This window comes from Desmodus rotundus, chromosome 4 (genome assembly GCF_022682495.2).
Source record: "Desmodus rotundus isolate HL8 chromosome 4, HLdesRot8A.1, whole genome shotgun sequence".
Taxonomy (NCBI): domain Eukaryota; kingdom Metazoa; phylum Chordata; class Mammalia; order Chiroptera; family Phyllostomidae; genus Desmodus; species Desmodus rotundus.
In genome coordinates, this window is record NC_071390.1 from 172450764 (window position 1) to 172474682 (window position 23919).

General features: G+C 46.4%; 1 protein-coding gene across 1 annotated transcript in view; it reads left to right on the top strand.

The window, feature by feature from the left end:
- The window catches only part of FAM184B (family with sequence similarity 184 member B), a 75301-nt gene that overhangs the window by 23179 nt on the left and 28203 nt on the right, over positions 1-23919 (top strand). The window contains exons 2-7 of the mRNA XM_045183075.2: positions 10033-10794; positions 11559-11694; positions 13079-13218; positions 13729-13935; positions 19611-19721; positions 23716-23823. Of these exons, the coding sequence (XP_045039010.2) occupies positions 10033-10794; positions 11559-11694; positions 13079-13218; positions 13729-13935; positions 19611-19721; positions 23716-23823 (1464 nt within the window). The remainder of the gene's footprint in view (positions 1-10032; positions 10795-11558; positions 11695-13078; positions 13219-13728; positions 13936-19610; positions 19722-23715; positions 23824-23919) is intronic.

Genomic DNA, 23919 nt, shown 5'->3' on the forward strand with positions numbered 1-23919 from the left:
ATAAAGGACCAATTGTGGCTCTTTCACACAAGCAGAAATCAGGAGATCCCTGGGGCCAAAGTTGCCTTATTTACGAAAAGAGGACGATATAGTCTTGGTGATATCATGCTTATAATCTTAAAATTCTATGAATATATTCACCTTTCCTTTTGACATTTATGGACTCATTTTGAAACTCTATTGCCTTATTTATGAAATGAGGAAGATGCGGTCTTGGTGATATCGTGCTTCCAACCTTAAAATTCTATGAATATATTCACCTTTCTTTTTGACATTTATTGACTCCTTTTGAGCAATGTCACAATCAGGTATCATTTTTTAAAGGTTGTTGTGTTTTTCTGGCACATGTTAGAAATTTTATGGTAACCTTTTGGGTTTAATCTGAAGACTCAATTTAGAAAAAAAGGAACACTGGTCTAGAAATCCAGGAACAAGCTCTAGATTCAGTTCGGCCCCAGTGAGATGAAGGATATTGCTTAAACTCTCTGAGCCTCGGCTACCTCATTTGTACATAACACAGCTGGAGTAAGTTGGGTGAAAGGCAACATCTAACTTTAACATTCTAAGGCACTGGAATGGGAGAAACATCCTGTCCCCTTTTTCCTTTCAGTCATAGAACCATCTGTGCTTTCATTTGTCCCATGATAGCCCAGCCAGAAACTGCATCTCCCAGCCTCCCTTGCAGCTATGGAATTAAGTGCAGGCCATTGGGAGGTGAGAGAGGGGATATATACACCAGTTCATTCCCGCCCTAAATACAAGCTGCTTACCCTGAACCTCCTCTGTCTCCTTTTCTTACTGATGGGAATGGCAACAAACATGGCAGTGGCCTTGGACCCAGATAACAGAAGCTGCAGTCTGAAGACTGATGAAGGTTGAAGGTGGCAGAGCTGAGTGATCATAGACTAGAGCCTTCCACCCACTTCTGACCACCACTGGCCTTGAGACTGTCAGAAAAAGGGAAAAATAAATTCCACCATATTTAACCCTCTGTATTTTGAGGAGTTTTTTGTAGTAGCTTAGCCTGTACCCTACCAATCACCGAACTAGGTTTTACTTAAGACCCTACCAATCACAGAATTAGAATTCACTTTTACCTAACTGGCATTTCTATTTTCCTTCAATGGTTTGCATGGTGGTAAGACCACAGGTGCTAGAGTGAGAATGGAAAGAGTCCTGGTTTGGATGCTGTCCATCCCCGCAACCTCCATCACATTATCCAGCCACTCCCTGACTTAGTTTGTCAATTGATAAAACTAGACAACAATGAGGCCTACCTGCTGTGGGGTTATTGTGAGAATCAGAGGAGAGGATGTGTAAAGCTATGACCCGAGTGCCTGGCACCTTGTAAACTCCTGGGGAGTGTTTCTATCATCAGTGTTATCAGGATTACCTCAGTGTTAGCATCAGCATCATCAATTTATGTCCTCTTAAAGTAGCTTGCTGAGCACCCCAGATTTTGGAGACCACATAAGAATAGTCATGCATCCCGAATCCAGCACCCTGGGGCCCTCTGTGCACCGGCAGGACACACAGCGAGTTCAGTACCATGCATGTGTGTGTATGTGTCCTAAAGACGCCTGCTGCTCTTGCATTTACGCTGCTTGTAATGTCATCCACAGGGTGACTGAGCGTGGCATTCACTGTGCCCTTGGCTTTGTGCGTTCAGCATCCTCTCAGGGTCCAGAGCACCTGAACTGAGATCAGGAGCAATGAGGAAAAATGAAATGTTGAATAGAGAATGGTTTATTTTTTATGATTGTCATCCTTACATTTGCTTTTTGATTATTAAAACAATGCCAATGACAGGTGTCTAAGGAAGAAGGCTTCAAAGTTATCACTCATGTGAATAATTTTCCCTTTGAATAAAATACAATATCAGATATAGAAAAGTCACATGGTTAATTGTTTTATATCATTTTGGGATTTTACAAATATTTTATATTTTTCCTTTCCTTTGATCATCTTCATTTACCAAGTGATATGTATTTTGTAGGAAATTAGAAAATGCGAAACAGCCAAAAATTTTAACAATTAAAATCCCCTCTAATTCCACCACCTAAAAATACCTGAGCCTTAAGTCAGCGTTTCTCCCAGCTCTCCAGGGGCAGCACTCACTTCCCCAGTGACCCTCGGCCCAGACTCTCTTCCCAGAGCTTTGCTCACGCTGCCCCCAGTGCACATCCTCTGCGCCTGTAGCACCTACCCACCCTGACTGTGCCCAGAGAAGGAGCAGCGAGACCTGAGCTCTCTGTCATTCGTTCTCACGTGCCTTTGACACTTAAACTCGCAGGGGGCAAAATCTGAAGAACTCCTGGCCTACCACATCCCAAAATAAGTGATGAGGGATATTAATTGGCATTATAATAAGAAAAAGAGCTCAGTGGCCAACTGTTGGGGTAAACCAGTTAAACAAATGTCTTTATAACAAAGCTGCTTAAACACTCCTCAAGCCCATTTGACCTTGAACTCCCTTGTTCATATTCATCCCCTTTGATAATATCAGTTTAGTTGAACCATTGCATTCCCAGGAGAGGATACTTAGTTTTCTCTGAAAGATTAAAGGACTTCTTGCCTTATGTAGGTCCCACTGCTTGAGAAGGGCTGGACTGGGCCTTGGAAGTCAGGTCCCCTGTCATCGGCCCTGTGCTTCCTCCAGCTTCCCACAGGTCATTCGTCCTGCACCGTGTTTCCACCTGAATGTTTTGCATGTACCTGTGCGCACACACAAGAGCTCTCATTTCTTCTGTGAGATTTGAGACCAAGTCCTGACCTGTTGTTCTGTTTCCCCCAGTTCTGAAGTTGGTGCTCTGTGAACCTTATTGGGCTTCCTGGGAAGGGTCAGCAGTAGCAGCTGTAGTGGTCATTGGTTCTTGCTGCCACAGCATCCATTCTTCTGGTTCCAGATTTCCAATTTCCGCTGAGATGCTGCTCTTTACCCCACTCCATTCCTCTGTCCATGTGGTTGAGGAAGGTCAACGTCATCATCTTGGACCCCACATGACCTGAAATTAGCCAATCAATGTATTCTACCCATTGGCCACAGGAATTAGCATTACACCCATGACCCTGCTCAGGTGAGTAGAGTCAACTTTGAGACTTTTGTCAGAACTGTTGACAGAACGCAGCTCTCTTTCTGGGGACACACTAAGCTGGTAAAATTTAATCTTGATGCTTGCTGCCTGTGTCTACCTTGCTAAAAACTTGCTGAAGGACAAAGCTGACTCAGAGAAAAGCAAAACTGTGAGATGGAAAGAGATGGTTAAGGTGACATGATTTAAGAGCCGAAGCTGGCACTGGCTCTGGGCTTCTCAGGTACATGAGCCAATAAGTTGCTCTTCAACCAGCCAGTGGATTTGGGTTTCTGTTTTTATATCTAGAAGAATCCTGATGAATAAATCTGTACATTTTTTAGGGTGTGGTTTCTAATAGATTTTATATATTTTTACTAAACAAAAAGGATCAGACCAAGAAATGCTGAATTCCATAACCCCTGGACTTTTGTTTTCTCAAGCAAAGAAGGGACTTTCAGGAGTATGAACTAAATACATTTCTACCCTCTGGAACTGGCAGACGTTAAACGACTGGTTAAGGGAACTCAGCCAAGATAAAGGACAGTGTCACCATGAATGAAAATAGAGGTGACTTTATACGTGATTTTATTATCAGAAGCCACCTGGCAATGCCCCAGATCCTCACCTCCAGCATGTGCTGACAGGACTTAAAGAGCCATCAGACTTGAACCGAGTGAAAACAGGTCTGGATTGAGTCCGACACGTATTAGGTGCTCACTAAATGTTTATTAAAGAATAATTTCTAAAAAATAGTTTCTGGTTTTATTGCCCGGGATGAGTAAAATCACCAAGTTGCATTTTTTATCAGTTGGATGGGAATAATAATTGCATGCCTTTCTTCCGAGGCAGCCCTGCATCATTTCACTTGCACTGAACACATCTGAATGGTGTCTGTCTCCCCTCTGCCACGTAAGTTCTTCATTCGTTTTTTTCATTACTCATTCAGTTACCCTCTGTTGAATTCTGGACCAGGGGTTCTGCTAGATGGTGAGGATACAGTGGTATGTAACAAACAGTCCCAGCTTGTTCATTCCAACAGCCCCTCCTACAAGACCTATCGTGTGCCTGCTAGTTTCCTGGCCCAGTGTTTCTCATCTGGACACAAAGTTGAGTTATATTCTGACTCTGTCCTCACAAAGCCAGCGAGTTCTGCAGTGCTGAGTCCTCCTAGACCATGTCCTACCCTCGGGGACACTGGGGCAAAAGAAGGGTGACAGCCACTGCTGTGGGTGACGAGAAGCCTCTGGGCAGTGTTAAGCAGGATTGTTGTGTAGTTGGCCCTTGGATTTGGAACAAACACGCTAGTAGGCAAGGAGTGAAGGGACCCTAAAGTAGAGGAGTCATAGGCAAGGTGGTTGTAGGAAGATATTCCAGAAAATTTGGGGCAGTACAGAGAGCAGGCTTTCCCTCAGTTTTACAAAAGTCAGCTGCTCCTACTCTTGTCCTTTCACAGAGGTTCCCAGAAGAGGCTTGTGAAGGATGAGTTCAAGAGCTTACATCTGAAAGCAGAGTAACTGCGCCCAACATGGTGTCTGTTATTTGTCTGTGGTCTGTTCTTCCTGTGTCCTGGATCGAAGCCTCAGGTGGCACCTTTCACACTTCATTCCCCATTCTACACCCAGAGCAGCAACATGACTCTCTTAAACCCACACTCCCCGAAGAACCAAGGTCCTTAATGGAAAAGACAGCACATGTATCACTGGGCTGCTCAGACCATAATAGACCCACTTCTGTTTCTCACCAGCCAGGCAGAGGCTGCACAGACAAACCCAGATCTCCCAGGAGGCCTCTGGACTGGCCCTTCCTGTCAGAGTCTGTGTCTAATGCTTAAATACTGTGGATTGACTGATGCAGAATAGTTAGGTGGTGTATCCCTATGCTCCCCAAAACTAGATTTTTTTCTGATTACAGTTGAGGTGTACTCTCATCATAGAAAAAAAAATGGAGAATGCACAAAAGAAAAAAAAAGGAGAAGAACTGATCACCCTTCACTTTTATCATCCAAAGATAACTCTGGTCATGTTTTGGTATGTTCTTGACCTTCCTCTTTGTTGATATGTATGTTTGACTTTAAAACAGAATTGGAACCATGTGGTATCTTCAATTTTATATCACTTTTATTTTAACTTAATCTGCTCTTGACTTTCTGAGGTCCCCAGTGTGGTGGGCTGGCATAGACTCTGTTCTTCCACGGATGCTTCTGGTAGCACAAGTCAGAGGCAAAGATGGGCTGGCCCAAGAACTGGACCCATGTGGCTCTTCCGTTTCTGGTATAGAAATTAAGTGAGCAACACCATCACCCATAAATTGAGAATAGAACTCCCTTCGGCTTAATAAAGGCCACATGCCACCAGAGCACAGAAATTCAGCCACAGCTGGGAAAGCAGTTTGCAAAGATGACTAGAGTATCATAAATGGATCTTTGGGTTTTGTTAAAGTGTTGCTTGGACAAGAATATTTAGCTTGAAACACACTGTTTATCTGAGGATTATGCAGTAGATACAGTAAATGGATTGAACAGTGTTTGAAGAGATCCCTTCCCCACCCCCAGAGAACAGTGGAGAAAGTAAAAATTCATTTCATATGGGCGTTCAATATATTTACTTTCCATGCTGCCTTGGGGTTTGCCTTGTAAAGCTGCTCTGTGAGCTGGGAAGTGACAATAACAGCAATCATTGTTCTGTCATTGATATGGAACAAACGGATATGTGCGTCTACATAGACATGTATACAAAGCCTGCTTTCACAATTTAAATTTGTAAAATCACAATCTAAACAGGTAAACCTGAAGAGTGGCTATTTCTGCTTTTGAGTTCACACAATTTTGTTTCTATGCATGCTTGCAAGTTTTGGTGTTCCTACCTGGATTACTTCTCTGCTAAAGTATTTCCTGTGAGAGGTACTAAGGCTTCTCTGTACTGGCCTTATTCGGAGAAGAAGTATCACGCACGCATATGCATATCCACTGACCAGGTTGGCTGACCAAGGGAGCTATCACTAGTGTTCGCTTTCCGAAAAGCTGTAAACAAGTCATCCAAGATTTGAAAGACAGACAGGATGGTCCCTTTCCAGGTCCCACATGTTATGGGGCTGGTGAAACTCCCTGGAAGGCAGGCAGGCAGGCGGGTTTCTGTGTGAGTGTTTGCCTGGGCTGCAGAGAGCAGGGCCTGGAATTAAGAGCCTCCGGGAAATACTGCCCTTACCTTCAAGCTAAGTCTCCATCCAAATCCGTTTGGGAAACAGTTGGGCTTCAATTGCTCAGAAGCGTATGCCTCACAGCACAGTGCCTGTGCAGCAAGGTGCCTAGCAACAGCTCTCTGATGCATAAGGGTGAGATTTTAATTAGCGCCTCACACTCCATCTAGAAATCCATTCCCAGAGCCCAGGAGCCCAGCCTTGTCTGGGATCTGTTCCCAGCCATTTCCTTAGAGGAAGGGACAGCAACTGTATGACCTTCGTACTTCCTGGGCATTTCCACACCCAAGTTCAGGGCTCTGACTATTCCTGAGTGCACTGGGAAGCCATCAGAAGGTTTTGAGCAATGAAGGGACATAATTTGACTGACTTTAAGCAGACTCTGGGTGGCAAGACAGAAACAAGGATTAAGAGGCCATTGTGGTCCAGGTGAGAGGTGCCCATGACTCAGGCTAAGGGGAATATAGAATGATGAGGAGCAGAGAGTTTGGGGATGGGCTGATGGGGTGGATGTGGGATGTGAGAGACAGGGTGACTCCAATAAATTTTTATTTTCCATTTTCTTATGGTGCTAAAATATAAATAACAAAGTTTACCATCTTAAGCGTACAGTTCCGTTATGCAACCATTGCCACCACCTCTCGAAGTTTTTCATCTTTCCAAACTGAAACACAGTAGCCTTTAAACATTCCTCCCTGTTCCCTCCTCCCCCCAGACCCTGGCAACCACGGTTCTCCTTTCTGGCTCTGTGAATTTTCCTACCCTAGGAACCTCATAGACGTGGAATCATGTGGCATTTGTCTGTTTGCAACTGGCTTCTTTCACTGAGCAAAATGTCTTCAAGGTTCATCCGTGTTGGGCCATGTGACAGACTTTCTTTTTAAGACTGAATAATATTCCTTTGTATGTGTATATATCACATTTAGTTTATCCATTCATTTGTTGATGGACACACGGGTTGTTTCCACCTTTTGGCCAGTGTGAATAATGCCATGAGGGTGTCCCTTCTTTCAGTTGTTTTGGGACCAAAATTCCACAAACGGAATTGCTGGATTATTGGTAAATCCATGGTTACGTTTTTAAGGAACCACATATCACTTTCGCAGTAGCTGCACCATTTCACATTCCCATCAGCAGTGCCCAGGGTCCTAATATCTCCACATCCTCACCAATGCTTCCTTCCTGATTATTTTATGCAATAACCATCCAAATGGATGTGAAGTATTATCTCACTGTAGTTTTGATTTGCACTTCCCTAATGATTAGTGATGCTGAGCATCTTTTCCTGTGCTTCTTGGTCCACTCTGAGATTTGACCTAAGCAACTGGAAGAAGTAAATTGCCACGCAGTCAGATGGGAAATATTATAGGAAGAACAGGTTTTGAAAGAAAACTCCAGAATAAAAGTTGAGATGCATGCTAAATATCCAAGTGGAGATTTTGGTAAACAGTAGGAGTTTGATGTGCAGATGACAGGTCTAGCTGGAGTCATTAGCAAATAAAACATGCATAAATTCACGAGATTGGGTAAGACAGCCCCTGCCCCCCTGCCGCAGGAATGTTTGTAGAGAAGAGAAGCAGCCTGAAGCCTAAACTCTGGGCACTCCTATCTGGAGGAAGGGAGATGAAGAGGAACTAGCCCAGGAGATAAGAAGGAATCTTTGGTAATCAGTAGGAGAGTATTATGTCCTGGGAGCCAAGAGAAGACAATGTTTCAGGGAGAAGGAAGTGATTTCTTATGTCAAATGCTGCTGAAAAGGGGAACAGATGAAGAGTGAGAAGTAGCTATTGTCTTAGCAGCATGGAGGTGATCCGTGAAGCAGGGAGGAGCTGTTTTGGTGGGTTAGTGAGCTGGCTTGAAAGCCTGACGGGAAAGGGTTTGGGAGAGAAGGGGAGGTGAGGAATTAGTGACAATGGCTATAAACAAAGTATTTGAGGCATTTGCTCTAAAGGGTTACAAGAAAATGGGGGCATGGGATCAAAAGAAGGACTTTTGTTAATGATAATGTTCCAGAACATCTCTACATGTGGGTGGGAGTGATCCATTCATGATGATGCAGGGAGCAAGCGGGAGAATCTCTGAGCAATGTGAGCTTTCTACCGCCGGCCTTTCTTTGCGCCCCTGCAGACCTCTAGCAGAGCAACTCACATAGCTCCAAAGGTGCTAACTGGCTCCCTCCTCTCTCTCTCTCTCTCTCTCTCTCTCTCTCTCTCTCCCCCTCCCTCCCCCCCTCCCCCTCCCCCTCTCTCTCCCCTCTTTCTGTCTCTGGTATGTATATGACTTACTCAGTGTTATACTCTGGGCACTCAACGACTACTGTTTTGTTTTGTTTTGTTTTTCCATTTCACTCCTGACTCCTGCTGCCAGACTTGATGGGAAGTTTCCTCAGTATCTGGTGCTCAGAATCCATTAACTACAGCTTGGTTAAGCTTGTAGTACTCAGCCCCTGAGACTTTAAAAGGCCCTCAGCTGAAATTTTCTCTGAAATCAAACCAGTATATTTCTAAAACCCTTGGAAAGACTTACTGGCTTGCTCAGTATTTCTCTTGGCTGCTGAATTACCCATGTCCCTTGATGGATTCTGAAGTCGGCCTCCTCCTGAGAAGGTGGATTTATAAATGAGTCAGGGCCACTTGCTTTGATGTTTCAGTTTAGTAGGTGGTGAGTAAAAGAAAGCAAAGAGGTGGCAAGAGAAGGGTTGCCAGGTAACCTGGGAGGCACCAAACCCATGAAAGGGTGGGTCTGCTCAAAATCTGCTCAAAAACTTCAGACATGGTGTCTCCAAGAACAAGGGATGCTCCCTTTTGAGGGGATAATGTAAGAAGAGAGAAGGAAGAAACATTTAGTAAGTACTTACCATGTAGAGTACCACTATGTAATGAGTACTTACTATGTGATCAGTACCTACTATGTATGAGTACCTACTATGTAGTGAGTACCTACTGTATATGAGAACCTACTATGTAATGAGTACCTACTATGTGTGAGTACCTACTGTGTATGGTATATACTATGTATGGGCTCCACCATGCTCCTGCTTTCCTTCATTCTCTTCTCCACACAGTAGCAACGCAACCCAGTCTTGTATCTGAAGTTATGGAGAAGCACTCAGTCTTTCCCCATGGAGTACAGTGTTAGCTGTGGGTTTTTCATAGATTCCCTCTATTACGTTGAGGAAGTTCCTTCTATTTCCAGTTTGGTGAGTGGTTTTTATTATGAAGAGGTGTTGGATTTTGTCAAATGCTTTTCCTGTGTCTACAGAGACCATCATGTGGCTTTTTTCCTTTGTTCTATTCTACTGTCCTTTATTCTCTTCATGCAGTGCATTACAGTGAGTGATTTTCAGATGTTAAGTCAACTTAGCATTCCCACTGGGTCACGGTGTGTAATTCAGCAAGAGCTGAACTCCATTTTCTAGTATTCTGCATCCCAACATGTTCTTTTTGAACAAATTAGAGCTTTAAACCCCTTGCTGGATTCCCATGGCACCTTGCAAAGGTCCCCTGGGGAACGCTGCCACAGACACCCTCTGGGGGCCTTTATGGGATCTCACCCCCTTCCTTGCTTCCACCCCATCCTGCTTCCCTGTTCCCTTACTGATTCCTCCTGGGACAATCCCTAATAAATCACTTCCACACAAACCCTCCTCGCAGGTGCTCCTCGTGGGGGTCAGCTTAAGTCACCACCACTGAGCAGTGTCTCTGGTCACATTGGCCCTCCCACATGCCTGCACTCCTCACACTCACTGTGGCTTTTCCTGCAGGTGATTTATTCCCTGAACACCCGCCAGGATGAGGCTGAGGCCAGCATGGAGGCACTGCGGGAGGCCCACCAGGAGGAGCTCTGGAACGCAGTGGCAGAGACCAAGGCACGGTTTCTGCAAGAACAGGGACAGGGCCGCGCAGAGGAGGAGGAGGCCCTGCTCCAGCGCATTCAGGCCCTGGAGAGTGCGCTGGAGCTGCAAAAGAGACTAACACAGGAGGCACTGGCCCAGTCGGCCACGTGTAGGCTGGAGACCAAGGAGAGGGAGCTGAGGGTGGAGGCTGAACACGCAGAGCGGGTCCTCTCCCTCTCCAAGGAGATGCTGGAGCTCAAAGCTGACTATGAGAAGAGACTCCGGCACCTGATGGGCCATGACGCACCCCAGTGGGGCCAGCTGTCCCAGGAGAGTCCTGACCCAAAGGCAGAGCCGAGTGCTGGCCCCGAGATGCAAGAGGTCCTGCTGGAGGTGGAGCGGCTGCGAGTGGAGAACCAGCAGCTGAGCAAGGACTATGCCCAGAAGGCCGAAGAGCTGCGGGCCAGCTACGAGCGGGAGAATGAGGCCATCCGGCAGGCCATGCAGCAGTCGGTGAGCGAGGCCCTGTGGCAGTGGCAGGAGAAGGAGACCGACCTCCGCAAGAACTTCCAGGCCCAGGAGTCGGCCCTGCAGGCCCAGGTCCGGAAGCTGGAAGGGGACCTGGAGCACAGAGGCCGCAAGATAAGTGACCTGAAGAAGTATGCCCAGAAGCTGAAGGAAAGGATTCAGGTAACGCAGGATTCCTCCCTACCTCTTCCATGGGATAAGGACGGCCCCTAGTTTTGAATACCGGCTATGTGTCAGGCACTGTCAAAAGCACTTGACTTCTGCCAAAGTGAGTTTTATTATCTCCACTGAGTTAAACCACATTAATTCAGCATGTGTTTATTGAACGTCTACCGTGAGCCAGGCCAGGGCTAGGGGCAGGAGACACACGGTGAGCAGATCTTGGTCTCTGACCTCAGAGAGCTTAGACTTCCAGTTTACAGATAGGAAGACAAGAGCGAAGTTCAGAGGCTTAAGGTCTGGCCTGGCGGGGCACACTGCTGGTAAGTTTGTGAACTCATGTCAACCTCATTCGAGAGACCCTGCTCATTCCATAAGAACTCGCCTGTCCTGAAATCCTTGGGGCTTTGTATTCGTGGAGAGCCAGACCATCAAGTCAGTATGTGAGCCCCATGGACTTACAGAGCCCCATCCCTAGAAGTAGCAGTGGACAGTGTTCCTAAGACTCCCTGAGCATCTTTTTCTGTCCCAGATACTTTATCTCATTCGATCCTCACCACAGAAGGGTTAGGTAACTTCCCAAAGGTCGTACAGCCAATCAGAGGATGAGTAGGGAATTTGATGAACCCTGAGCCTCTGAATCTCAGAGACTAAGGGCTTATGCTGTGCACTTCCCCACCTTTCAGATCTGATGTTAGTTCTGTGAACAAAGGATGTCTCTGTGCGGAACTGTAACCAGAGACATGAGACCCTGTCTGTCTGTGTAGGACCTGGATGTGCAGCTCAAGGAGGCTCGACAGGAGAACTCAGAGTTGAAAAGCACTGCAAAAAAGCTTGGGGAGAAGCTGGCCATGGCCAAGGACAGACTGATGCTACAGGAGTGTCACGTGCCACAGAAAACTGGTGAGATGCCCTAGAACGATTTCCCTACAGATGAAAGGTTAGACGCCAGGTTGGAGGCTGTTGGGCAGAGCAGAGTGGAGGGGCAGGGCTGTTTGGTCTGACCCAGCCGGTGGGCCAGTCCGGTCCATGGAGGACACAGGTGGGCCAACACCTAGCGCCGCTACAGGCCAGATATCTAGAAGGCATGAGGGAGAAGGACACCTTTGTCCCAGATATTTCCCCATCGGGCCACCATAGTGCCTGAAACTCTCAGCACTGGCCTCTATCCCATACTCAGACAATACCTCATACTTTTTAAATATTTAACTTACTGAGATAACATTGATTAATAACATTACATAAATTTCAATTGTACAACTTAATTAATGCATCTGTATACTCACTCTGTTGTGTGCTGGCCACCTGGAGCCTAGTTTTCTTCTGTCACCATATATTTGATCCCTTTGCCATCTTTGTCCTCCTGGCCCCCTCCCCTCTGATAACCACTATGCACGTTACACTTTTAACGTTATTGCATACAGTGCTGTTATAGTAGGGTCTTCCCAATAGTTTTGTGAGATTGGTGGTGTCAGTATCACAGGTTACAGATGAAGAAATAAGTCTGAGAAAGGCTAAATGGCCAGGTCAAGGCCAACCAACCTGGTTGCTGATGGAGCTGGTGTTTGTGTCTAAGAATATCTGATTCCAAAGTGCCTCCCACTAGGCTGCCTCATCAGAAAGTTCTCAGTTACCTACAGTGTGACCAGCTTGACACTGGGAAAGAAAACAAAGGCACGCAACCTGGGCTTTGCCTCTGGGAAGCATCTAGCACAGTTACATTATAGCTCCCAGCATGCTTTGGTGTCCTGAATGGGGTCCAGGCAGTGGGAGAGTGATGTGTCAGGGAGAGAAGGAATCACCGAGGGCTGAAAGGGTGCAGAGGAGCAGAGGTTTGGAATGGAACCAAAGGTGTGTAGAGGGTCAGAGCAGTGGGTTCAGAAGTAGGGAATGAGGACCTTGGGGAATATGGGAAGAAAGGGAGCAATTTTAGTAATATTTATTTGTTGTCTTATCTTTTAAATTCCCTTCAGTTTAAACCCTTTGAATGTACATATCTCCAGGAACATGCTCAATTTTTTTTTAACCTATGGAAAACACAATCACAAAATTAGAGGTGAGTAGTTTAGGAAGGAAGAGCACTCTTTGAATTCAGGGTGCTGCTTGAGCAAGGATGACGGTCACAGCCTTGACTGTGCTTGAGGCCCAGGAGGCCACAGAGCAGGGATTACACAGGGGAGTGGTGGGCAAAATCGTTCAAAGCAGAATAGGGACCTGGTTGCAGAAGACCTCAGACTGAGGCCAAGGCCAAAGGCATTCCAAACAATGTTGAAACTTTTGCTTATAGAGGACATGAAGACAGAGCGAATTGCAGAGAATGAAGTCTTAGGGAAAGCGAATGACTTGGAATCCCACAATCCCCGTGCTCAGCAGGATCAGAAGTTCCCCAAGGACTGTCTGTGTACGAAAGGAGGCATAGACGCACAGGTAGTATGTGACCTGGCCCTGGGGGTGGGGAAGGCATAGGAGGCTTTGCTGCAATGCGGTTCAGGTAGAGCTCCACCTGCAACCACCACGGATTCACCTGGAAGCAGCAGGTGCCGTGGCTCCAGGGGTGGGAGCGCGGGTCTGAACTCCAGCTGACTTCCCGCCCACTCCATGTCATTTGAAACTAGGAGGCTGAGAATATAGCAGAATTCTCCCAACTCCTTATCTTTGACTCCTGGCAAACTGGGAACTTGCTTAGGATTCCCGCTGAACGTTCCCAGCCAAAACTAAGACAGCATTCCTTAGAAACCACTACTGTATCTGATCCTGTGACAATAGATACACTATTCCAAAGGGCCCTTTTCCAGTGGTGCATAAAGTCAAGTCTCTTACAAATGTCAAGTATAGTCTTATAAACTTTATTGCACCTCGTGAAACAGGCTGTAAATCAGCACATAAACTGTAAGGTTGCACAAAGGAGAAACGGTGGCTCCCTGCTCTTTTTTATAGGCCAAGAAAGAGGCGCGTGTGGAGGCGGAACACGTGAAGCAACAGTATGAAGAGGACCTTCGTAAAATCAAACGTCAGACAGAAGAGGAGAAGAAACATCTCAAAGAGCAGCTGGTGAAGCGCCTGGAAGACCTGGTGAAGACACACACGGCGGAAATCAAGTCGGTCCGCTCGTCAGTGGAGGCCGAGAGGAAGAGGCTGCGCACGGTGAGATCCGTGTCCGTGCTCTTCCGCTGCCTTTCCTTTACCTCCCTTCTTTCCTCTTCTCTTTCTTCTTTCCTTCCTCAAACCTTTACTGAGCTCCTCCTGTGTACAGGCGAAAGCTAGTTCTCTGTCCAAAGGGAGTTTGGGGTCTTTGGAGGAGAGGGGGACGCCCTAGAACCATGGGCTGGGGTCAGGGACAGGGGGCAGAATCGTGTCATCTGAGCGCTTACCTTAGGGAAAGTCAACTCCACTCAGCACAGTCAGAGAGAAATAACATGAAGCAATCACTCGGGACTGGCCGACTGCCTGGACTCAAATCCCAACTCCACCCGCCTACAGCTCTGTGTCCACAGCACTTACCTAACCTGGGCCCTCAGAGAGAGACTATGCCAGTCTCCGGTTCCTCTAGCATGAGACGATGGTAGCAGCACCTCTCTGCGTAGCTGCGAGGATTAAATGAGGTGATCCTCCTGAAAAAAGCAAGCACGTCCTAGTGCCTGGGGCTTTCTAAGCACAGCGTAGAGGCAGGTAATTAGTCAGCTGCCTGGCAATGTGGGGGAAGATTTTCAGCCTCTGGGTTCTATTCCAACCTCTCACTGAAGTGGGGGCTTTCTGCTAAGGGGGAATTCAAAGCCTCATCTGTCCTGTTTGCTGGGGAAAGCAAACAACATATGTGAATGTTTTAGGAAAACAGTGAAGTGTAAATATTATTGTGAACATAGGTGGTGCTTGAAGTACAGTCATCCCCTCCTTATTCATGAGGGATACATTCCAAGACCCCCAGTGGATGCCTGAGAGCGTGGATAGTTGTGAGCCCCAGATACACTATGTTTTTCCCTGTGCATACAGAGCGATGATAAAGTTTAATTTATAAACGAGGCATGGTAAGGGATTAACAGCAATAACTAATGATAAAATAGAACAGTTATCACAATACACTGTAACAGAAGTTATGTGAATGGCTTTGGGGCCATTATTAAGTAAGATAAACGTCACCTGAACACAAGCCCTGGGACACCATGACAATGGATCTCATACCCCAGATGGCTACCAGGTAACTGATGTGCGGGGAGCTTGCCCAGCTGGACACGCTGGACCAAGGGGTGATTCGCATCCCAGCAGAGTGGACTGGGATAGTGGGGATTTCCTTACACTACTCAGAATGACGCACAACTTAAAACTGGAATGGTTTATTTCTAACTATTTTCATGTAATGTTTTTAGACTGTAGTTGACCATGGGTGATTGAAACCACAGAAAGCAAAACTGCAGATCACAGGGGGCCACGTCTTACAGGAAAGCCTCTTTATAAGTCAAGAGCCCACATCCTCAGCTCTGAGTATTCCTGGAAGATAATCAAATGTCACTTGGCAACGCAGTGTTGTGTGATGGCTAAGAGCAGTAGGTACTCGATACACGTGTGTAGGGTAAACAAACAAACTCATGAGAGACCCAGGCTAGTCCTGGGTCCACGTCCTGACTCTCCCACCAGCTCATGGCCATGGATGGGTCACTTAAGCTCTCTGAAACCCGACTCTGAAATAAGGATACATACTTTGAGGGCTTATTATGTGGACTGAGTATAGTGTTATTTATAAACTCTTAGCTCAGTGCACGGCATGTAGTAAAAGTTCTATTAAACAGCAGCTGCAATTAGTTACCATGTGCATAGCATGACATCTGATAATATTATTTAGTGCCCAGTATACTTTATACATATAAAGCACTTTATTCTTAGGAACACATTTAATCCTCCCAGCAATATTACAAAACTGGGTATTCATATTCCCATTTTAGAGGTGAGAAAAAGGTTCTATGTCAACTCACACAGACAGTGAGTGGTGGAGGTAGTATTAAAAATGGATAGCCTGACTCCAGAGCCCCTGGTTTCCCACCCCTGTGCTGAGTAGGAAGCAGCTGAATTCAAAGCATTCTTCTCCCCATGAGCTGTGGCTGGTCGCACAAATCCAATTCCCAGACTCCAGCTGAGCAATCTTTCCATCCTGAGCCACAGTCAGTGGGAGGTTTAGAGCTCTCCCAGAGCTGCAGGTTGCCCTGGTAACCTGTCAACCAAGCCTGACTCGGTGTAGAAACCCCACTTCAGCTTTTATCAGGGGGCATGAGTCTGTCTGGGAAATGAATCACATAGAAATACATTGTGTTTCCTCCTGGATTTGGGGGTTGCCGCTCTGTGGTTTGTTTTTTACCTTTTGGTAATTTCTATAAACTGAGGATATAAATTAGATAAGTTAGGCCATTGAAGAGGCCCCAAATCTAGGGTCATGGGCTAAAAATAGACAACACTTTCCCCTCTAGAGTTAAGAGTACACTCTTTGAGTGCTTTGCTGTAGGTATATTGTGTATCCTACCTGCTACCTTAACCTGAAGGAGACACTACAGGGGATGGGCTGGAGTTGACCCAGGAGGCCTGTCTGTGTTCCCTGTCCACAAAGTTAGGTGCTATTATCACATAACCTTGGCAGGCAGAGCAGACTACATACACTATGATAAGCACTTGCCTGCATCGTTTCCTAGGGAGAGCGTGGGAAAATTTATTGAGTCCCTCCTGAGCTGTGCTAATACTGCTGCATTCCATGTCTCATCTGTATCACTTAGGATTCTGGCTGGCAAGCATCACACACCCACCCTGGGCAGGGGAGGCAGAAAAGGAATTTAGTAACAAGTAATAATGAGTTGTTTTCTGGAAAACCAGGGAACTGGGCAGCTACCCAGCCAGGAATGTCCCAAATCTACTGCAAGACTGATGGAGACACCCTGCTGCCACCTCTGAGCCCAGACCTGCAGTTTTCACCGCTGACACCACCAATACCAGGCCCTGGACACGGCCTGGAGAACCACGCTGTCTCATATGGTAGCCACAAGACACACGTGGCTATTTACAATCGAATTAATCACAATTAAATAAAATGTAAAATTCAGTGTCTCGGTGGAGCTAGCCACATTTCACGTGCTCATAGCCGTGTGTTGCTAGAGACTAACGTGTTGGGCAATGGCACTGCGCGATTTCTCCATGTTAACTACGGTAGGGTTAGAACATTTCCGTCATCGCAGATTGCCGTTGGTCAGTGCTGCTCTGGAATGACCTGTCCTGCAGCGCTGGAAACTGAAGTTGCCAGACCTGCCTGCCTCCCGCTTGCCCATATCCATGGCTTCTGATTCAAAATCTGGGATGGGCATGTCCGAGTGGTGGAGTCTCAGTCACATGCCCAGGCCTAGTTGCAAGGGAGTCTGGGAAGGTAGGTCTGGTGTTTTCAGGTTCTGTGGTGGAAGGAGGACTCTGATGTATCAGAGGGAGGATTTCCCAAACACCTGGAGGAGGATCAGATGCTAGGAAACCAAATGGAAGGACAACTTTCTACTCCATGATTCAATCCTTATCTCAGCCCTATAGGTGAGGGTTTTCCTGTTTCACAGATGAGGAGCCTGGGAGGTGGAGTAACTTGAGTGTTACACAGCTAAGAGATGACACAGTTGGATGTGAATCAGGCCTGCCTGACTCCCAAGCCACTGAGATTTGTCCTCTATGTAGTGTAACAAAATCCACACCGCCCTGGGCCTTGGAGGGCAGCCTGCAGGTCCTCACCTGCCTCTGTCCATTCACTGTTTATTTACCATTTATTGAGGGTGCCCACGGCGTTTTGAGCAGTGCGGAGATACAGGAATCATGCATGCCTTCAAGGAACTTGAAGTCTTGTAGGAGGAACAAGACAGGCCCTCAAACACCAGACTCGAGCCAGTGTGTAAGAAGCGCTGTGTCTGGAGAAACAGACTCACTGTCAAACCTTAAAGAAGTCACCCCAATCCATTCTAGGCCTCTGCTTTCTACTTGAAATAACTATAAATGGGAATGATTTTCTTTTCTTTTTTTAAAAAAATTATTTATTTATTTTTATTCAGTTACAATTGTCTGCATTTTCTCCCCTTCCCTCCACCCCACCCCATCCAGTCCCACCTCCCTCCCCCATCTCTACCCTCCCCCTTGATTTTGTCCTTGTGTCCTTTATAGTAGCTCCTAGAGACCCCTCTCCCCAATATCCCCTCCACACTCCCTTGTGGCTATTGTTACAATGTTCTTAATTTCAATGTCTCTGGTTATATTTTGTTTGCTTTTTTCTTTTGTTGATTATGTTCCAGTTAAAGGTGAGATCATATGGTATTTGTCCCTCACCGCCTGGCTTATTTCACTTAGCATAATGCTCTCCAGTTCCATCCATGGCCATTGCAAAGGGTATAAGCTCCTTCTTTCTCTGTGCTGCGTAGAATTCCATTGTGTAAATGTACCATAATTTTTTGATCCACTCATTTGCTGATGGGCACTTAGGTTGCTTCCAGTACTTGGCTATTGTAAATTGTGCTGCTATGAACATTGGGGGAATGATTTTCTAAAAAAATGTTTCCAACTTTTTATTTCTATCGACTCCAAAAGTACTCTTGGTTATTTAGAAATATGTTGCTTAATATTGGGACCTTTTCAGATATCTCTTTGCTATTGATTTCTAATTCAGTTCCCTTGTGGTCAAAGAGTGGATTCTATCATTTCACTCCATTTATTCATCTTGTTTATGCCCACATACGGTCTAGCTTGAGGGACGGTCCTTACCCACTTGGAAAGAACATGGGTCCGCTGCTCTCAGGTGGAGTGTCCTGTAAACGATGCTTAGGTTGTGTTGGTTGGTGGTGCTGTTCAAGGCTTTCATTTCCTCATTCATTTCTTTCTACTTGTGCTGTTGATTATTGGGAAAGGAGTACTGAAATCTCAAATTTTGTATTTCTCCTTGGCTTTTGCTTTATATAAATTCAGACTTGTTCATTAGATTACATACACTTAGGATTATTATGTCTTTTTAATGAGCTGGCCCTTTAATCATTTGTGAAAATTCCTGTCCTAAAGTCTACTTTGATAAAAACATCAACATTCCATTGTTTTTATGGTTAGGTTGCAGGGTCTGCCTTAATTCATTTCTTTACATTTAATCTGCCTCTGCCTTTCGAGTCGAAGTGCTTTTGTGGTGTACCTGGGTCTCACCCTTTAATTCATTTTGACACTCTGACTATTGCAGGTCGTTTAGACCATTTACATTTAACGGAATTATCATTGTCTACCTTCTTGCTGTTTTTTCATTTGCCACTTCTGTTCTCTTTTATTTTTACCTCTTTTTCTGTTTATTTTTGATTTATTTAATATTTTTGGTAGTCCCTTTCTTCTCTCCACTAATGACTTATTAGCTATTTTTTTAGGAGAATGTGCTGGTGCTCGCTCTAGGGTTTATCAATACAACATGCAGCTTTAATAACATGCAACTGTCTGCCATCAAATACTATTATAGTTCATTCTGCCTTTAATGTTTCCCTGAACCTGAGAATGTAGTTGGCCTTTTGACTGACGGGACACAGAATTGTGTCAGTAATAAGCATTCTCTTTTCTTATCTGATGCTACAAAACTGAAAACCAAGGGTCTCCCCTGCCCTCCCCATGTGTATCAGGTCTCATGGTACGGACTTAACCCTTCTTTGACCTTCTCCTGTATCTCTAGTTCATGTTCGCTTGCAGTATTGAGTGACTCTCGTCACCCTCTCTGAACCCCTTTGGGACAAGGCAGCGTGTGCCCTGTCCATAGTTTGTGCCTTGCGTGGCTAACTCCCCTAATTGTTATTTAGGAAGTAGAAGCGCAGTTGGAGGAAGTGAAAAAGAAGTCAGAAAATGAAATAAAGCAGCTAGAGGAAGAGAAAGCGGCCCTCAGTGTGAAGCTCCAGAATTCTCTGCTTGAGGTGAGTCCCAAGTCAGTGCGGTGCTGGGTGGCATGGCTCTGGGCCCCGGAGTTCCTGGTTCGCTGAGATGCCAGGATGAAGGAAACTGCCCCGACCTTATTACACTCAGCATCCTGAGGCAAAACAAAAGGACTTCAGTGTGTCGAGAAAGCTGTCTCAGGAGGCATCAATTTAGCTGCAAGTAGCAGAGAGCCCAGTTTATAGAGGCTTATCAGAGAGGCACTTATGTCTCACAAGACAGGAGCAGGCAGGAGGCTGCTGGTGTTGATTCTGTGGCTAAATGATATCAGGCCTGGTAAATCTGGATTTTCCCAATCTCCCCTTCCGCCGGGCTTCGCTATCACTTCTGTGGGCATTAGATACATTTGTCACCACGGCCTCTTTCCTTTATCAAAAAAAACATTAGAAATTATATATTATGACTGAATTCATATAAAGATGAGAAGAGCCAGGTTGTATTTTTTTTCTTCTGATTTTAAAATAAAACTTTCCATGGCCTCTAAAAGTATCGTGGGCCCTGGGCACTGTGCCTGCTGCATCGAATGAAGAGGTCAGCTCAATTCCAAGTGCCTGTTGCTGCTCCAGTTGTCAGGTCCAAGTTTAAACCAGGTATCAGGGAGGGGCAGGCATGACCAGGCCTGCCCACTTCATCAGGCATCAAAAGGCATTTGCAGAAGCCCAGCTGACTCCTACTCCATGGCTGACACCTCTGTCGCAGGGCCGGCATGGGAAAGCCAGGATTTACGTGTCAGGCCTCCACGGTTGAGGAAGACAAGGGAGAAAGGGGTAGGCCTTGGGTGTAGACCAGACCAACAAGAGTTAGCCTCATGGGCCCACCTGTCCAGGCCACCGAGAGGCCAAGGTCAAAGTTTAAAAGAGCTGTTGTCCATGTGACTAGGAAGAAGGGGCTGGAAACACGGTTCACTCCTGAGCCTGATTAGATGAAAACAAAGATGTAAACAGGTGTCCTTGCTTCCCCGGCCCTCCCTCACACCTTCCAGATGAGCCCTGCGCCTCCCATCCCATAGGAGCCCATGAAATCGGTTCTGGGGCAGCTCTGAAAAATACAGAACTGCCTGCGACACAGTAATGATGCTCAGGAATGCATGTGATGGAGTTCCATTCAGAGACACGCAGGAGAACGATACAACCAGTTGGAACCCAGGGCTATTTCTAGCAGGGAGAAAGGCTGACGGGCCGGGAGAAGCCCGGGGCACCACTGTGTGTGTGCTGTGTTGTTTCGACAACTGAGGGATGAGCGCACACTTTACGTTTTTCTCTAACCTTTTGTCTATCTCCCAATTGCCATTTAAAGGGAAAAAAGGTGAGCAGGCCACTCCTTACTCTTGATATAGCAGGGCTCTAGAGGCGAGGTCTTGATGGACAGACCCTGCTGTAGAGGTTTCTGTTCCATCGCAGCCCAAGGCGGGCTGCTCAGCAAAGAAGCCAGTCTCTCCCGGCCTTTCTCCCTCCCCCCCCCCCCCCGCCTTCCCCCCTCCCTCCCCACCTTTCCCCCTCCTGCCCTGTTGACATGTACGCCCAATCTTCATATGGGATCCAGACCACCACTCTCTGCAGAGCATAAGGAGGCTTCACGTGTGTATTTGGGACCAGCCCAGTTCCACTTCTGACACCTGGGCCATCACCTCATTGTTTCTCTGAATGCCCCCCAGTACCCTCTCCTTAAAAATAACAACAGCGAGCCTTCATTAAGCACTTACTCTAGTTAAGGTGCTATCTAAGCAGTATTTAAAAATATCTGAAAGTATTAAGAGTTAATACTTTTACACACATTAACTTTCAATCCTTACAACCACTGCACTATCAGTATCTCTGTCTTACAAATGAGAAAACTCTTCAGTGAAGGTTTCTCAGTGAAAACAGAGAAGATGAATCACTTCCTCAAAGTCACACAGGTAACAAGAAGCAGATCTGGGACCCAACCAGGTCATGGGGCTCTACAGCCCCCACTGCTGACCACTGTGCTCACACTGCCCCTTCAATGCCTGGGCGTCATTCAGAACCTCAGTGTCTACAGACGGTGGGGCCTGACCCGGAGTCAGGCTGTGGACAAAGTGCCTCAGGCCTGCCCTTCACCCTCCATTTCTTCTGCCACCTTAGTGGTATCGTTATCTTCCCACCCACTTACCAACTCCAGAAATGGAAGCGTCACCCTCAACCATCTCCCCTCTCCTGCTCTCCCAGCCTCAGCTGTCCCCGCCCTGCCCACCATCACATCCAATCAGCTATCAAGTCCTGTGAGTTTTTCCACGTAAGCCCCTAGGCTTCTCCCCTCTCTTTTCACCCATGCCTTGGTCAAGACCCTCAGAATGGCTCACTGAAACTCTTTCTTTTTTAACCTGCTTGTAAACAATCTCACAAAACTCATTTAAATAGTTCCTAAACCTTAGCAAGATGCAATATAAGTAGCTTCACAATCTTTCAATGTTTCTTCCCCAAACATTCATTCCGTAAAGCCGAGAACACATTCTTGTGGCCTTGCTGTTCTTCTGTGACAGTCTCTGGAGCCTCGCGCAAGCCTGCCCTGTGTCCCCTGGCCTCCCCATTCTCCCTCGGTCAGCTGACTCCAGAACTAGTGTTCTAAACTCAGATCTGCTCGAGGCCCCACGCCTCACTTCCCTAAAACCTTTCACTCCTGTGCTTTTCACAATCAAACCCAACCTAACTCACCACCACTACCCCGTAGCACTCTGCCGCCTCCTGTCTATTCCTTCATGATGCGCCCCCCGGCAAGGAAACTTCCTCAGTCCTCACACACATCCTTCCCTCCCTCTGCCACTGCACCTGCTGTTCTTGCTGCTTGGAATGTCCTTTCTCACCCTTGCCACTGATGGCCTCCCATTCATCCTTCAGTGCCCTGAAGCTGCCTTGGACTCCCTGGGCAGAGTTTACTGCTGTGAATGCTCTGCAGTAGCAGCCCAGTGGTACCTGCCTATAGCAGCTGTGCAGATTGGAAGAGTTAGTGCAGTAAAATGCTTAGGTCCTGGCCTGGCGCAGAGCAGACGCACCGTTAATTGTGCTATTTTGTACGTATGTCTGTTGAATGTTGCTGTATATCTGTCTTCTCCATGAGACGACAGCTCCTTGAAGGCAGGGACAGTATTTCATTATCTTACCATTTTTCTCTAACTCACTCCCTTCCCATCCCCTCCTCATACCTAGCATGGTGCCTGAGAATTATTAGGTTTTCTACAAAGATTTGTTAGTGTCTGAGTTTCCTCTATAGTTATTGGCCTTGTTCTTCTCCTTGTTCTAGATCAGGGAAGCCAGTCTATCTAATTGACACATGACAATTAGTTAGTAAATAATAATTAGCATAATTAAGGCATTGCAATGCACCTTCTAACTATTCTTCTCTCCTATTATGTGTATAATTATTAAACATTGTTTCTTTTCTTTACCAATTAACTTTTAAAAAAGAAACAGTGCCCTGGCTGGTGTGGCTCAGTGAACTGAGCGCCAGCCAGCAAACCAAAAAGTCACTGGTTCAAGTCCCAGACCGGGCACATGCCTGGGTGTGGGCCAGGTCCCCAGTGGTAGGCATGTGAGAGGCAGCCACTCCATGTCTCCCTCCTGTCTCTCTCACACATCGATGTTTCTTTCCCTCTCTTTCTCCCTCCCCTCCCTCTCTTTAAAAATAAGTAAATAAAAAAATCTTTTAAAAAAAGAAAGAAGTACTGTACAGTGGTGTGAAAGCCAATGAAATCGCCCCCGCAGCTCTAGTGCAGACACACATATGTAAATAATTTTAAGGGAAGTGTGGACTCTTGCAGACCAGCCAGGCTCACCTTCCTCTGAAGAGATGATGCAACTAGTTCACTAGAAAAGGCCTTTTTGGAAGCACATTTGGAATTTACCGAACAGGCACTGTCCCCAGAACTGATGGGCCCAGGAGAAGGGATTACCCGATTAGTGACCACACCCAGCAGACAGGACTTGGTTTCGTCACTAAGCCCTTCTATTCTTCTCCTAGGTTTTGAGGCTGGAAGAGTTTATCCAACAGAACAAGGTATGTCCCCAAAGAGACGAGGAGCAACCCCAGGACCAGAACTACCCGCACCACCGCGTTTTAGAGATTCAGGTAAGCCCTAGCTCTTTCCGCTTTAATTAAGGATATTTCTCTGTTTCAGGACTTCAGCATCCCCAGTGACACTCACTGGCATTAACAGGCTTTTTA